This window comes from Bufo bufo, chromosome 7 (assembly GCF_905171765.1).
Source record: "Bufo bufo chromosome 7, aBufBuf1.1, whole genome shotgun sequence".
Taxonomy (NCBI): domain Eukaryota; kingdom Metazoa; phylum Chordata; class Amphibia; order Anura; family Bufonidae; genus Bufo; species Bufo bufo.
The window spans coordinates 85,636,319-85,653,922 of NC_053395.1; the positions used below are offsets into that span (position 1 = coordinate 85,636,319).

Here is a 17,604-nt window from a genome sequence, read left to right on the forward strand (position 1 = left end):
ATATTACAGTATTGTAAATCCACAGCAGTTTTGCAGCTTTTTTTCCCTGAAAATTGGTGCAAATTGCTGCAACAAATCCACAATGTCTGGCCCTGCCCTGAAATAAACCTCTGACTGGCATGATAAATGAATGTACAGATGTAAATATCAGGGTGATAGTCTAATATGGAAAAATCTATAATACAGATAAAAAGAATTTACACACAGACACAGCACATGGCAACACTGAGTCTTATTATTTTTCTGCTATCTGCTATATTGTTAGATTTCACACATCTTGTTTGATGGTAGGTGAAGTAACTAGCACTATAAAACATAACTAGCACTATAAAACAAGCATTTCTGGCGTGACAGATTAGGATATGCAAAACTTTTAAAGAGCTAAAGAATGTGAAGAATAGTTTTCCAATGAGTCATAGGAAAATAACAGATGAGATAAGCTGCAGCTGAATGCGGGACAAAGCAATCCATCTTAATGCTGTTAGTAAAGTATCCTCATAAAGTGTCTGAAGGCACGGCCACATTTATCGTAGGTGGAATGGAGTATTTATAATTCTTGGGCCCTTCTTGCCAGTGTGCAGTAGAAACTAGGAAATATTCCTCGGTAGTGATGTCCTTGTTTCCTAATACAGAGCCCCTAAGTGATCTCTGTGCCGTGGTTTGTTCTACAATGATACCCTCAATTGGGGATATATTCTTGAAGGGAGTGTACAGTGCCTTGCAAAAGTATTCACCCCCCCTTAACTTTTTTGTTTTTGTTTCATTGCAGCCCTAAATTCAATGTTTTGTTAATCTGAATTAAGTCCATTATGTGATGGATCAGAACACAATAGTCTAAGTTGGTGAAGTGAAATGAGAAAAATATATACCGTAAATAGAACTATTGTACAGAAATAGAAAACAGAGAATTGGCATGTGCATATGTATTGGCATGTGCATATCCCTTTGTTAGGAAGCCCATAAAAAGCTCTGGTGCAACCAATTACCCTGTGTGCAATCTAAGTGTCACATGATCTGTCATTACATATACACCCCTTTTTTTGAAAGGCCCTAGAGGCTGTAACACCTAAGCAAGAGGCATCACTAACCAAACACTGCCATGAAGACCAAGGAACTCTCCACACAAGTAAGGGACAATGTACAAGTCAGGGTTAGGTTATAAAAAAATATCCAAATCTTTGATGATCCCCAGGAGCACCATCAAATCTATCATAACCAAATCGAAAGAACATGGCACAACAGCAAACCTGCCAAGAGACAGCCGCCCACCAAAACTAACTGACTGGGCAAGGAGGGCATTAATCAGAGAGGCAGCACAGAAACCTAAGGTAACCCTGGAGGAGCTGCAGAGTTCCACAGCAGAGACTGGAGTATTTGTACATAGGACGACAATAAGCTGTACGCTCCATAGAGTTGGGCTTTATGGCAGAGTGGCCAGAAGAAAGCCGTTACTTTCAGCTAAAAACAAAAAGGGCACGTTGTGAGTTTGCAAAAAGGCATGTGGGAGACTCCCAAGATGTATGGAGGAAGGTGCTCTGGTCTGCTGAGACTAAAATTGAACTTTTCAGCCATCAAAGAAAACGTTATGTCTGGCTCAAACCCAACACTTCACATCACCCAAAGAACACCATCCCCACAGTGAAACATGGTAGTGGCAGCATCATGCTGTGGACGGAGGTTCACCTTCCAGCAGGACAATGACCCCAAACACACGGCTAAAGCAACACTTGGGTGGTTTAAGGGGAAACATATAAATGTGTTGGAATTGCCTAGTCAAAGCCCAGATCCTAATCCAATAGAAAATCTGTGGTCAGACTTAAAGATTGCTGTTCACAAGCGCAAACCATCCAACTTGAAGGAGCTGGAGCAATTTTGCAAGGAAGAATGGGCAAAAATCACAGTGGTAAGATGTGGCAAGCTCATAGAGACTTATTCATAGCGACTTGAAGCTGTGATTGCCGCAAAAGGTGGCTCTACAAAGTATTGACTTTAGGGTAACATTAACTTTTTGTGTTATTTTATCCTATTTGTCGTTTGCTGCACAATAAAAAAATAAAAAAACATCTTCAAATTTGTGGGCATGTTCTGTAAATTAAATGATGCAAATCCTAAAACAATCCATGTTAATTCCAGGTTGTGAGGCAACAAAATATTAAATAAGTCAAGGGGGTGAATACTTTTGCAAGGCAATGTATGTCCTTATTTTTATATTTGTTTGGAAGGGGGGGGGTCGAGGTGTCCCTACAAATTGTGACACTGTCCAATCAGTGTTGACAGTGGCAGAACACACTCTATTGACAAGGAAAATGGTGTTGCCCTGTTGCCAATTTATTAATGAATTTTCAAGAGGAATAACAGAGGGGCACCACAAAAAAGTGATTTAAGAAACATGAGCCATCAAGTACTCTTTAAAAAGATAGTTCCACAAATAAATATTAATTTACACAGTAAGATGACACACTAAGGGTAACAGGAGTTGACCAAAACTATTCCCCTCCATGCTAAACCCTAAAGTTATTGACCTTGACCCCCCCCCCACCCCCAATTCAGTAAACCACCTTCCCTTCAAAGGGGACGTAGAAAATATTTTTTCTAATTTTCTGTTGTCTAAACCTGGGTTGCATCTTATAGTCTGGTGCGTCTTATTAAGTGAAAAATACGGTATTTAATTTCTTAATTTTAAATATTTCAGGGAATATTTAGAGGCCAATGGAAATAGAAAAAAAAATAAAAATGATTTCAGGACACACCGAACCTAAAACTATTCTTCTCATCAGCACATCTCTACCTATGGAACTGGCTGACCTGTAGCATGTGCTCTTGGCAGCTGAAGACATCTGTGTTGGTCCCATGTTGATATGTGCCTGCATTGCTTAGAAAAACTGCCCTTTCCTCTGCACTTTAATTGACAGGACCGAGCAGGGAAGACATGAACACGCCTGGCCCTGATGTCTCCTTAAGTCAATCACAATATACATTCCACATGCAAGTTTACTCTGCAATCTTGCAAGGAATTACATAGTAAAACATTGCAAACGATATACTGCCTTGTACAATCTGCCTAAGAGGGTAGTTCCCATTCATCCCAATCATTCTCTTACGATGTCGTTAATATAATACTGTCAAATCTTGCTTGAAAGCTTGGACTGCCAGCTTTTAAACAAGACCAGGTCCATATCTCTAGCTGCTACCTATCTGGAGATATGAGCAGCTAAATCACTCCTCCCCTCCCCTTGCTGCTGGAGCACTGGGACAGAACTATTAGGAGGTTAAGAAGAAAATTGTAATTTTTCTTTTTACTTTGCAGCTGGGAATTAAAGGGGAGCTGCTCAATTCATCTTTATGGGCGTTAAGCTCTTAGAAAATGTCAACACAAAAACATTATTTTTTTCCAAAACTGAGTAAAACTGAAAAAAAAAAAAATAGACATATTAGGTATCGCCACATCTGTAGTGTCCTGCTGTAAAAATATCACATGATCTATCCCATGAGGTTAAAAAAATAAAAAATGGTGCCAGAACAGCCATTATTTGGTCACCTAGCCTCACAAAAAGCATAATTTCAATCAAAGAAAATATTGCAAGAAAAAACATAATTTGTTCTTCAAAAATGCTTTGTGTAAAAGTGGCAAAGCGTAAAAAAAAAAACATTTGGCAAAAAGCCAAAAGGTGCTCTTTTCCTTCTGAACCCTGCAACGTACCCAAACAGGAGCTCACGTCTACACTTATGGCATTTCAGTACCCGCCTATCAATTTTTAAATTGTGGCGTGCCTTAGATGGCACCAGCTGGGTACAGCAAATTGGGCACTGAAATACCATATCTGTGGAGAACTTGCAATTTTCATTTTGCACACTCCCCTGTCATTAATCACTGCAAAACACTCACTCGCTTAACCCCTTAATAACTAGAGCGGTGTTGTTTCCAAAATGGGGTCTCCACATTGGGCATCAAATGCACCAGGTGTTCTTTTACTCCTGAGTCCTGTTGTATGTCCAGACAAAAGATTAGGGCCAGATGTAGGGTCTTTCTAAAACCAGGATATCAGTGACTTGCTTTTCATACTGGCACATGAGGGGCACACCATATTGGGCACTGAATTGGCATATCTGTGGAAAAATTGCAAGTTTCACTTTGCATCATCTGCTGTGAATTATTTTTTGCAAAATACCTGTTGGATCAAAAAGGCCACTCCATTCCTTGGTAAATACTGTGAGGGGTGTGGTTTCTAAAACAGGGTCACTATTCGGGGCCTGTACAGAGTTGTATAAAACAATAACTAGGCCTCTTCTAAACCCTGCGCGCAAAAAGCAGTTTACATCCACATAAGGGGTGCTGCTGTAATCGTACTGATCCAGAGAATAAAGTTATCATGTTATTTATGGCAAAAAATTAATACCTCAAACATTACAATGTAAAAACTCAGTGGCAGTATTGTTAATAAAGTTAATCAGTAAGTTACGTATACCTCCAAATGGACCACTAAAAACTACAGCTTGTCCCATACAAGTTACATATAAGTTACATTGACAAAAAAAATTAAAAAAGTTTTATAGCTCTTGGAATGCAATGAAAAAAAAAAAAAACAACAACAATTGCTTGGTTATTTAAGGTCCAAAACAGGCTGTCACCAAGGGGTTACCGTAAATAACCAAAAAGAATAAGTTATGGTTTTCTAAGGCACATGTAATAAAACAAATCAAAATGTGTTTGGTCAGGAAGGGAGCGCAGTGTAATGGCCCTGCCCCCTTTGATTCTAGATGCTCATTTGCATATATTACAACATAGCTACAAATCTGCTTCAAGATGCCCTTTAAGGACTGGAGAGTAATGACTAGGATAAGCTACTGCTAGATTTTATATATCCTGTCACCCTCTAAGTAATATGAGTATGGTAAGAAATTATTAATGGTACTCTCCATGACAGCAGTAAAGTACATGCACTAGTTAGAAAACAAAAAAGGATCTGGTAATTACTTACTGAATTTGGTCCAATCCAAAAGTTTTCTTGTTGGATATATCTGACATTTTCATAAACCCCCTTATTCATTAGAACCTGCAGAATAAAATATAAATAATGATGATCATGAATGCACTTTTCAAGCATTTATTGAAAATATTCACCATCTCGGGAGACCTATTATGTGTAACCTACAAGGTGCAATGTGGCATACTATACAAAGTAAGGCTCAGATGTTGTACTCTCACTGGAATATACACAGGACTGTGGAGTCGGGTCAGTTTTGGGTGGTGTTGGCTTCAAAGTAAATATATTACAGGTTATGTATTATTAATCAAGTATAATTAATTTACTGAATGCATAGCCGGTTGCACATTTATTTTCAAAGGAATTTGGAAAACTTTAGACATTTAAGTCATGTAAATATATGTTATGATCGATCAGTATAGGGCGACTGGTGTCAGAGGAATCTAGGTTTACTGACTCCACAGCCCGGAATATACGCACTGTGACCAGCTATAGGAGTACACAACAGGTCACTGAGGATTAAAGGGGTTTTCAGAGATTTTTATAATGATTATCTATCCTCTGGATAGCTCATGAGTACATGATGGGTGGGGGTCTGATACCTGGGACCCTCGCTGATTAGATTTTTGAGAAGGCAGTGGCGCTCATGTGGGTGCTGTGGCCTTCGCTCAGCTACACTACGTTCATCAGGCACATGGCCTAGGAGCAGCTCAGCCCCATTTAAGTGAATAGGGTTGAGCATGATACCAACCACAGCTGCTATACTGATATACTGTGCTTGGTGAGCTATTGGTGCCTTCTCAAACAGCTGATCGGTGGGGGCCCCAGGTGTCAGATCCCCACCGATCAGATGCTAATGACCTATCCATTCCAGAGGATAGGTCATCAATATCAGATCGGCAGGGGTACGACACCCGGCATCCCCGCCAATCACCTGTTTGAAGAGAAGGCGTGCGCCGTGCCAGCGCTGCCGCCTCTTCATTGTTTACCTGCTCGCTGCCTCCTCTTGAGCAGGTGTAATTAGACCCAAGCCGTCCCATTCACTTCAATGAGACGACTCTGTAGTATACACTTCTATAGGAGCGATTCGTCCTATTGAAATGAATGGGACGACTTGGGTCTAATTACACCTGCTCACCGCTGCAGATGCGACGGCGGGCAGGTAAACAATGAAGAGGAGGCAGCGCTGGCACGGCACGGAGGATAGGTCATCAACCCCTTTAACATAAACCAAGAAACATAAGACGATTCTTCAAGTGATCCTCATTATCTTCCTCTGATATTAGTCAGCTAGAAATAACACAACATAATTGTAGGAATACTTCCTGGCTTACAAATGGAGCGGAGGGGTTAATCTCTAAGAAGCACATCCTGAGGTAACAATAGGCATAGTATTTGATGTGTAAGCTACAAGACAGACGTATGGAGTGTCTCCAAAAAGTAGCCCACATATAAATATACCTTCTTCCTTCCTTCCAAGGTGAAATTAGCAATACACATATCACAGTATAAGTATTAAAAACAATCACTGAAACATTAATGATTTAAATCGATGACTGGGTAAGGCTTAGAGAGATATAACCTGTACGCTGTGTCGTGTATACATATCACAGAGTCGGCTGTACCTAAGACATATCCTGTGATGTACTGCAGCATTTCATGGGGAACAAATCAAGGATCAATAAAGTGACACACCAAAGGTGAAATAGTATACATAAAAATCACAATGATGACCAAAAAGATCACCAGTGTCCCCTATGGAGATCCCATTACGACCCTTGCCCCCACATAGAGTCATGGGGTCTCCAACAGGGCCCAACGAGTTTCCTCAATGTTATTGGTTTATCAGGGGACAGTATAGGGACATGAATACACACCAATTAGGTGGTGATACATTCATTGTAATACTCAGTTATCAACACTAGAAATGTCCATGCAAAACCCAGACCGTTATTGCCCATGTATGTAATAGGATGGTACTCTTGTATCCAGGCTGCTTAATGCCTGTAGTGAGTGGAATGATAACATAGCATCCATCCAAGTCTCATCAAGCTACAGTATATAGATTAAGTTCTGCAGAGGTCCATTGCAGCCTCAAAACAAGAGAACATAATGCAATAGTACATTCCCCCTTAATGTTCATAGAGAGAAAAGAATGCCTGGACATATCAGCAAGCAACTTACACACATATGCTTATTGGTGCTCCCACATAGGGATGTAACATTTGCTGTCGGATGAGTGAAATGCTGTAGGATGCCAGATGTACCGTAGAAGATCCCTCAAATAACAAGTGCCCAGAGGTGAGAAGCAGAATTTGCTAGATAATCACCTATGGGGAAAGGATTATAAGGTGACATTGTCCAAAACTATAAATGTAGTGCATTGCCCCCTGATGAACCAATAACATTGAAGAAACTTGTTGGGCCATGTTAGAGACCCCATAACTCTATGTGGGGGCAAGGGTCGTAATGGGATCTCCATAGGGGACACTGGTGATCTTTTTGGTCATCATTGTGATTTTTAGGGTCCATTCACACGCCCGTGTGTGTTTTTTTGCGAATCCACGGATCCGTGGTTCCGCAAAACACAGACATCGGCGATGTGCGTTCCGCATTTTGCGGACCGCACATCGCCAGCACTTAATAGAAAATGCCTATTCATGTCCGCAATTGCGGACAAGAATAGGACATGTTCTATTTTTTTCAGGAACGGAATTGCGGACCCGGAAGTGCGGATCCGCAATTCCGTATCTGGGCAGCACATCGTGCTGCCCCATAGAAATGCATGGGTCCGCAATTCCGTTCCGCAAAATGCGGAATGAAATTGCGGACGTGTGAATGGACCCTTAGGTATACTATTTCACCTTTGGTGTGTCACTTTATTGAGCCTTGATTTGTTCTCCATGAAATGCTGCAGTTAGGCACAGCCGACTCTGTGATATGTATACACGACACAGCGTACAGGTTATATCTATCTAAGCCCTACCCAGTCATCAATTTAAATCATTAATGTTTCAGTGATTGTTTTTTTGAATAGTTAGAATTTGTTCAATGATATGCATAGTGCTAAGGAAATAGTATATAATACTATATATACTAAATAGTGTAGCTTACACATCCAACACTATCCCGTACAGCACACAGTGATCTCAATTGAAATAGTTCATTTTCAGTGATTGTGAAATGATCACTACAGTTATATAGTCCACTAGTGTATGACTGCATACGGTACGGTGAAGGGATCCTCAGTCTAGATGATATAAAACGGAACTAGTAATGGGCTCAGAGTGGTGTCAGGATTACCAATGAATTTGTCCAACATATGGCCTAAATTGACCAGCTACTGCTGAGAATGGTGTATATTCTGTAAAGTGTCCAAACCCTAGTCCAGGGGGTTTGGGGTAGGCAATGCCCGTTCTCCATATAAACGTTGCCTCAATGATTACGTGTTTGCTATAAGAAAAGAAACAGCGGTATAAACAATATAATGAGATGTCAACTATCTCAGGTATGTAGTCTTACTCCATGAGACATGGAATGTGGTAACATGATATATCCACTAGTGCATTCCATTCCATTCAATCGCACAAAAGTTCAAGTGCATAACATTACAGCCAGTGATAAACTGGGAAATCAAGCCTTCAGAAATAAAAGGCTGGAGAGGTTAAATTACTTACTGATTCTACGGTCTCATGCTGGGAAAATCCAACAGGTGCAATACCGTAGATGCATACAGTCAAGATGGTTATCAGTAGATGCACAACTGTAATCCAGTATGTGAAGAACGGCCTGAGAGTACAGAGAGATTCATGGTTATCACAATTATAAGGCACATTACAGTGTAACGGACTGCTATGGACACGAGTGACCTGGAGCGAAGTGGACTTCAAAGGACGTCAGCCTATATGCCTGCTACAATGCCAACCATTTAAAGTACATGCTCTAAGTCTTGTCACCACTTATCAAAGGGATTGTCCAGCCTTTTCTAAGTGCCAATCAGCTGGTGGTGACCTATGCTGAGCTTAGTACGGCCTGGGCAACCCCATCATCACAGAAGATAGATAACTGTGGAATCTCCTGTATGTACAAGGGACTAGTCCACTTAGCAGAGCAAATCGATACTATGTCTGTACACTACATAGAGAAAAGTCATCAGGCAAACAGGTTTACAGTGCAATACTTTCAAAAGGAACCTGACCTCCATGCCAATATTACAGCAGAGGACACTGACCCTGACCAGGACAACCAGCTATAAGTAAACCTAGGAATAAGTCAAATACAACATGTATTTTGTAAGCTCTGATAGTTGTGCCAGGAATGGTTGTAAAGTCCCAAATAGAACAATGCTGGCATAAAAGGTCAACCATTAAACACAATTTATGTCAAGTTTATGTCACCTAATAATAACAACAACAATGAGAAAACTAGATCAAATAAAATCTTAACGAGTTACAGAATGCCCAATGACTATACACATCCAGGCAGTCCGCAGTTAAAGGGGTTTTCTGAGACCCCTCTGGATAGGTCATCAGTATCTTATCAGTGGGGGTCAGCTGTTTGAGAAGGCACTGTGTCCTTCTCTCAGCTTTCCATAGGCCGAGTGATGACACGGTCATCGGTCGCATGGCCTAGGCTCAGCTCAGACCCATAGAAGTGATTGGGGCTGAGCTGCAATACAATGCACAGCACAGGAGAACCGGCACCTTCTCACACAGCTATTCGGTGGGGGTCCCAGGTGTCGGACCTCCACCAATCAGATACTGATGACCTATCCTGGGGATACATCATCAGTATGTAAATCTTGGTTCCTGAGCATCCTTTCAGAGTTAACAGCAGCATGGAGATTATGCATCTGCAGGAGCAGGACGCGGCTGGGCTCCGCATAGGAAAAGCAGAGATATTTCTTTTTCTACCAGCCCTACCTTCTCCATCACTGTATACACAGCACTCGATGAGAGCTGTATATACAGAATAGGAAGCAGCAATGCAGCTTCCTGCTCCGGTCCCAAGGATCATGTGCTAGATAGAGGCCAGACAACTGCACAGATCAGCCTTGTTACAACCTCGGGAGACTGTATTCCTCCTGTAACCTGGGCTAATATGTCAGCCCCAGATAGAGGAGAAATCAGCAATAAAAAATGTCATGTTAAAATGTCCCCAAAGGTCTTAGACCTTATGGGGGAACCCAAACTGTAAAATAAAAATCTAAGAAAATAAAAAATAAAAAACACTGCCACTAGTCCACGCTGCAGCTTCTAACCCTATCCATGGTAACCTCTATACTACACATCCCCTATATCAGAATGACCGTAACGGAAAGAGAACATACTTTATTTGCATACTGTGCTATTAAAAAATGTTAATAAAATATGAAAAGTCTTTCCTTTTATTACTGAGTAGAAAATCGTAGTCAACTACACTTTTCTTTGCAGAGGCAAAAAAACTACAACTTTTTTTTTCAATGGAAATTAACAGATAACATAAGCTCCTGTATGAATATAATGTATGCATCAGAGCCCTCCATAAGAGACATCTGGCATACACTTCAGTATATGTCTGATGGAAGACTCAGATGTAATGTGAACAGAGCCTTAGCCCAAAAAAATAAAAATAATCACATCATGAATTCAGCCAATTAAAAAATATCTAAATAAAAACAAGCAGAAAATATTAACATCAGGAACCTATGATACACCCAGTGAAGTCACAGGGGTCATCTCTCCTTGTAGGCCCCTCTTCTGACCATGCGGCTGATAACATGGGGGGCTACCTGTAGGAGTGGGCCTCCCATGCCTATTAGATAACCTGGTTCTGACATGTCCAGTCATCATTTTGTGGTTCTTTTAAAGCAGAGGATACTGTTGTTCAATCCCACCTTTAACCATTAAAAGGTCACAAATCCATAGAAGAAAGCAAATTTCAGAAAATAGCAAATAAAAACATCTATTTCTTCACAAGCCCCTTATAGTGTGTTTTTTCAGTACTGCACGCACCAATTTTTACATAACAGTTTATTCTGTTACCTTTAAATTGCGCTTACCGGTGATCATCCATATCTTCAATTTGCCTTTTTACATAGCTATCTATTCTCTTGCGATAAGTCCTATTTGTTAATCTTCCCACCATTCCAAGGCCATACGGCCTTTTTTCTTTTGCAAAGAGTTTCCTCACTGGGATAGTTATCCTCTGTCCCCGCTTCTGAGGACCAACAGTGACCACTTCTTGGCACAGTCGGATTTTTGGCTGTACGAGATGTCCGTCTTTTGTCTTACGCCACCCTCTTTCTAATGGCCTGGAAACACACAGAATGTAAATTTTCATGCATATGTAAACTATGACACAATCATACTTTCAATGGAGAAACCTGTTCCACTGGCACAAATGACTACAGCACATTGGCACCTATGCAAAAAACAACCGCTCTGGTGGTAAAATGGAAATATTATGTCTGCCCAGTGTTACTGCTTGGTGGTTATTTCTGTTATGCGTCTTCGTAGACTTGACTACTGATGTAGCATACCTGACTTTGCCATTTCGTACAACAAGGTGCTATTTGTGGTTTTCCATTGGTTAACCTGATAACGGAGCCTCATTGTTCCATTCTATTTAGCCATGTCTAAGTTATATATTTTTCTGGAAAGGGTGTATGACAGCCAAAATGGCCATCATTATAGTATCTGCACGTGTTGTCCTAGAGAGGGATGATGCACATGAACTGTGCTGTGTATTAGGGACCACAAATTCCGGTCCCCAGTGCACAGGCACCGCCTGTGTGGCCCTCATTGACGGATGCAGACCCATTCAACTTGAATGGATCCGCGATCCGTCCACACCACCAAAAAATAGAGCATGTTCTATTTTTTTGTGGTGCAGAATCATGGACTGAAATGCCACAGAGGCACTCCATAGTGCTTCCGTGGCCTTCCGCTCCATATCTTACGGATTATCCATGATAACGTGCGCACTTGGCAGCAATACTTGCATGTCCAGCACACATTCGTGTGCATTAGCCTTAAGCAAATATACAGATGACGTGGGTGCAGCTACACATAACTAGGCCTATTTGCCAGTTTAAAGTGGACTAAAATTGATTGACTTGCCTAAAAAGAAACTATAATAGTGAAAACAAGACAAGGTGTAATGGGGTTGTCCAGCTTTTATTAAGTGATGGCCTATCCTCAGGCCATCACTAGCTGATCAGAGTGGGGGCCGACCCCCCCCCCCACTGATCAGCTGTTTGGGTGTAGCTCTGTCGCTGGTGCCCGAGCCACACAGCTCCAACACCTGTGTAGTGGACAGAGCTTGTAACTGCAGCGCTGCTCCCACTGACTTCATTAGGAGCAGTGTTGTAGTAAAGAGCTCCCATCAATATAAGGTTCACCGTGCTGACTTCCAGCAACTGATGTACACCAGAACAGCTGATCATATCAGCTAATGATAGCCTATGCTGAGGAGAGGCCATCATGTAATACAAGCTGGACAACCCATTTATTCACACACTGCAGATTTGTTACAGATATTTCTGTGAATGTGGCTGAGAACAATCTATGCACATGCTGCAGAAAATACCCCATTCATATAAATGGAATTGATATTCAGCTGCAGCAATTCTTCAACAAATCTAGTGTGTGAACATACCCTATGGGGTCGTCATATAAAGGTATGTCTGTCTTATGACAACAATTTGGGCTTGACTTGCATCCAGCTTCAGCAACTTATGGCGATCACCATGGGAAGTTGCACCCAAAAACATAATTTTTTCTGTTGCTGCAGGGAAATGTACTATTTCATGGCAGCAATCTGAATGAATGGCCATCCATGTAACACATGGACGGACAATGGGGCCCCTTTCTATGATGTGCATATGCCCAGGCACATGAAAAGAGTTTATATTACAACTTTATTTTCCATATTTATGTGTCCACCTACAGCATTAAATGGCTTTTTTCTAGTTCACTCTTGTCCAAAGCACTTCCTGTCCGCTCGACAGTCTCTTCTGATTTCGAGTTCTGCTCAGCCTCGTTGATGGCAGCCTCTGATGGAGATTCAAAGACTTCATCAGGATAACTTGACATATCTTCATGAAGAGCTCCTTCCTGATAAACAAACAGGTATGCTACACATCATGATTTACATTGCCAGGTTTCATTATGTGGCTCCTGGAACAGGGATGTGCTGAGTTCACCCGTCAGTTCTTTCCAGCAGTTACTGGGAGCCAAATCCAGATGTGGGTAAAAAGCAGAGACCAGGAGCAGATCTTTCCATTCCACCTGATCTCTGAGGAGGCTTCACTACGGGTTTTGGCTCACAATAATGGGTGAAAATAACTGACCAAATAACTGAAGTGTGAACTTAGCCTTACAATACAGGTCCTTCTCAAAAAATTAGCATATTGTGATAAAGTTCATTATTTTCTGTAATGTACTGATAAACATTAGACTTTCATATATTTTAGATTCATTACACACAACTGAAGTAGTTCAAGCCTTTTCTTGTTTCAATATTGATGATTTTGGCATACAGCTCATGAAAACCCAAAATTCCTATCTAAAAAAATTAGCATATCATGAAAAGGTTCTCTAAACGAGCTATTAACCTAATCATCTGAATCAACTAATTAACTCTAAACACCTGCAAAAGATTCCTGAGGCTTTTAAAAACTCCCAGCCTGGTTCATTACTAAAAACCGCAATCATGGGTAAGACTGCCGACCTGACTGCTGTCCAGAAGGCCATCATTGACACCCTCAAGCAAGAGGGTAAGACACAGAAAGAAATTTCTGAACGAATAGGCTGTTCCCAGAGTGCTGTATCAAGGCACCTCAGTGGGAAGTCTGTGGGAAGGAAAAAGTGTGGCAGAAAACGCTGCACAACGAGAAGAGGTGACCGGACCCTGAGGAAGATTGTGGAGAAGGACCGATTCCAGACCTTGGGGGACCTGCGGAAGCAGTGGACTGAGTCTGGAGTAGAAACATCCAGAGCCACCGTGTACAGGCGTGTGCAGGAAATGGGCTACAGGTGCCGCATTCCCCAGGTCAAGCCACGTTTGAACCAGAAACAGCGGCAGAAGCGTCTGCCCTGGGCTACAGAGAAGCAGCACTAGACTGTTGCTCAGTGGTCCAAAGTACTTTTTTCGGATGAAAGCAAATTTTGCATGTCATTCGGAAATCAAGGTGCCAGAGTCTGGAGGAAGACTGGGGAGAGGGAAATGCCAAAATGCCTGAAGTCCAGTGTCAAGTACCCACAGTCTGGACTGGTGTTGGTCCACTGTGTTTTATCAAGGGCAGGGTCAATGCAGCTAGCTATCAGGAGATTTTGGAGCACTTGATGCTTCCATCTGCTGAAAAGCTTTATGGAGATGAAGATTTCATTTTTCAGCACGACCTGGCACCTGCTCACAGTGCCAAAACCACTGGTAAATGGTTTACTGACCATGGTATTACTGTGCTCAATTGGCCTGCCAACTCTCCTGACCTGAACCCCATAGAGAATCTGTGGGATATTGGGAAGAGAAAGTTGAGAGACGCAAGACCCAACACTCTGGATGAGCTTAAGGCCGCTATCGAAGCATCCTGGGCCTCCATAACACCTCAGCAGTGCCACAGGCTGATTGCCTCCATGCCACGCCGCATTGAAGCAGTCATTTCTGCAAAAGGATTCCCGACCAAGTATTGAGTGCATAACTGAACTTAATTATTTGAAGGTTGACTTTTTTTGTATTAAAAACACTTTTCTTTTATTGGTCGGATGAAATATGCTAATTTTTTGAGATAGGAATTTGGGGTTTTCATGAGCTGTATGCCAAAATCATCAATATTAAAACAAGAAAAGGCTTGAACTACTTCAGTTGTGTGTAATGAATCTAAAATATATGAAAGTCTAATGTTTATCAGTACATTACAGAAAATAATGAACTTTATCACAATATGCTAATTTTTTGAGAAGGACCTGTATACAATTGGCAATACATGTAACCACTATCAATATTAATAATAGTTTTCTCTATTGTACTAAATGAAAATGTGTTCCATTGATTAGAACACTTACCACTCATGCCTTATAACAGCTTTTCTGTTTTCTACAAAAGGCAAATATTATTTTAAAGGGAACCTGTCACCGGGATTTTGGGTATAGAGCTGAGGACATGGGTTGCTAGATCGCCGTTAGCACATCCGCAATACCCAGTCCCCATAGCTCTGTGTCCTTTTATTGTGTAAAAAAAAAGATTTGATACATATGCAAATTAACCTGAGATGAGTCCTGTCCCTGACTCATCTCACGTACAGGACTCCTCTCAGGTTCATTTGCATATGTATCAAATTGTTTTTTTTACACAATAAAAGCACACAGAGCTATGGGGACTGGGTATTACGGATGTGCTAACGGCCATCTAGCAACCCATGTCCTCAGCTCTATACACAATATCCTGGTGACAGGTTCCCTTTAAACCTCACTTGGAAGATGACCAGTGGATGTTACAATGATAACTAGTGTTGAGCTGAAAAATTCAGGGAATATTCGATTTGCCACAAAGCCGAAATTTCTCGTGCTTCATCGTAGTGACTTGATTTTCACTGAATGGCAGTAAAATAAAATTAAAAAAAATCATACTTACATTATCTGATCGAGCGTGAAGAGCCGGCTGCTGCCATCTTAATTGAAGATCTTGCACGAAATTCTGGGCGCAATGACGTATGACGGTACACCAGGCGACATGAGGCCGCGTGAGATTTCATACTAGATCTTCAATCAAGATGGCGGCTGGCTCTTCACAATCAAATGGATGAGTCAATCAAGTATGATTTAATTTTTTTATTTAATTTTTTTATTTTACACTGTATTATTGCTGTCGGATGCCACGATCAGCTATGAATGTGTGATCTGAGGGGTACAATGATGGGGTGGCGGCACAATCGCAGCTCTCTGCCATTGCACCCACTACTTACAAAGAAATGTGCCGCAGTTTTGGCGGCTCGGATGCGGACCCATTCACTTCAATGGGGCCGCAAAAGATGCGGACAGTACTCCGTGTGCTGTCCCCATCCGTTGCTCCGTTCCGTGGTCCGCAAAAAAAATATAACATGTCCTATTCTTGTCCGCGCTTTGCGGACAAGAATAGGCAGTTATATTAAAGGCTGTTCGTGCTGTTCCGCAAATTGAAGAACGCACACGGACGCCATCAGTGTTTTGCGGATCCACAGTTTGCGGACTGCAAAAAACGAAACGGTCGTGTGCATGTAGCCTAATGATAAGGTCCACTTCTGAACTGATAGCCAGGAACACCACACTACTGGTAGTCCTCTGCTAGAGTCCTGCCATATTATTGCTCATGATTTTATATGAAAATCCAAATATTCAATTCTGTTTTATATGTTTTTAAACGTACAATCTGTTAGTTTGTGGGGTTTGTTTTATTACAGTAGTTTCAAGATGTTAAAGGGACTCTTCACAACTTCGGATTGAAGGGGATAAAGCACAGCACCCAGCACAGCTGATACTATATGTATAGCTTGCAGGAGTATGAAGAGTCGAACCTACACCGGTCTAAGGCCTCATGCACACGACCGTTGTGTGCATCCGTGGCCGTTGTGCCGTTTTCCGTTTTTTTCCGCGGACCCATTGACTTTCAATGGGTCCGTGGAAAAAACGGAAAATGCACCGTTTGGCAGCCGCATCCGTGAGCCGTGTTTCCTGGCCGTGAAAAAAATATGACCTGTCCTATTTTTTTCACGGCCAACGGTTCACGGACCCATTCAAGTCAATGGGTCCGTGAAAGAACACGGATGCACACAAGATTGGCATCCGTGTCCGTGATCCGTGGCCGTAGGTTAGTTTTTATACAGACGGATCCGAAGATCCGTCTGCATAAAAGCTTTTTCAAAGCTGAGTTTTCACTTCGTGAAAACTCAGAACCGACAGTATATTCTAACACAGAAGCGTTCCCATGGTGATGGGGACGCTTCTAGTTAGAATACACTACAAACTGTGTACAAGACTGCCCCCTGCTGCCTGGCAGCATCCGATCTCTTACAGGGGGCCGTGATCAGCACAATTAACCCCTTCAGGTGCGGCACCTGAAGGGGTTAATTGTGCTGATCACGGCCCCCTGTAAGAGATCAGGGCTGCCAGGCAGCAGGGGGCAGACCCCCCCCCTCCCCAGTTTGAATATCATTGGTGGCCAGTGCGGCCCCCCCCCCCCTCCCTCTATTGTAATAATTCGTTGGTGGCACAGTGTGCGCCCCCCCTCCCTCCCTCTATTGTAATAATTCGTTGGTGGCACAGTGTGCGCCCCCCCCCCTCCCTCCCTCTATTGTAATAATTAGTTGGTGGCACAGTGTGCGCCCCCCATCGGCCCCCCCTCCCTCTATAGCATTAACAACATTGGTGGCCAGTGTGCGGCCTCCCATCTCCCCCCCCCCCCCCCCCCCATCATTGGTGGCAGCGGAGTTCCGATCGGAGTCCCAGTTTAATCGCTGGGGCTCCGATCGGTAACCATGGCAACCGGGACGCTACTACAGTCCTGGTTGCCATGGTTACTTAGCAATAGTACAATAGTAGAAGATTCATACTTACCTGCTGCTGGCTGCTGCTGCGATGTTCGTGTCCGTGCTCCGTGCCGG

General features: G+C 42.3%; 1 protein-coding gene across 4 annotated transcripts in view; it reads right to left on the reverse strand.

Annotated features, from left to right (window-relative positions):
• RHBDF1 (rhomboid 5 homolog 1) overlaps positions 1 to 17,604 on the reverse strand; it is a 161,564-nt gene that overhangs the window by 26,214 nt on the left and 117,746 nt on the right. For all 4 annotated transcript variants that reach the window (XM_040440307.1, XM_040440304.1, XM_040440306.1 and 1 more), the window contains 4 exons: positions 12,915 to 13,081; positions 11,026 to 11,277; positions 8,663 to 8,774; positions 4,980 to 5,054 (listed from right to left, as the gene is read on the reverse strand). In XM_040440307.1, coding sequence (XP_040296241.1) covers positions 4,980 to 5,054; positions 8,663 to 8,774; positions 11,026 to 11,277; positions 12,915 to 13,081 — 606 coding nt within the window. The remainder of the gene's footprint in view (positions 1 to 4,979; positions 5,055 to 8,662; positions 8,775 to 11,025; positions 11,278 to 12,914; positions 13,082 to 17,604) is intronic.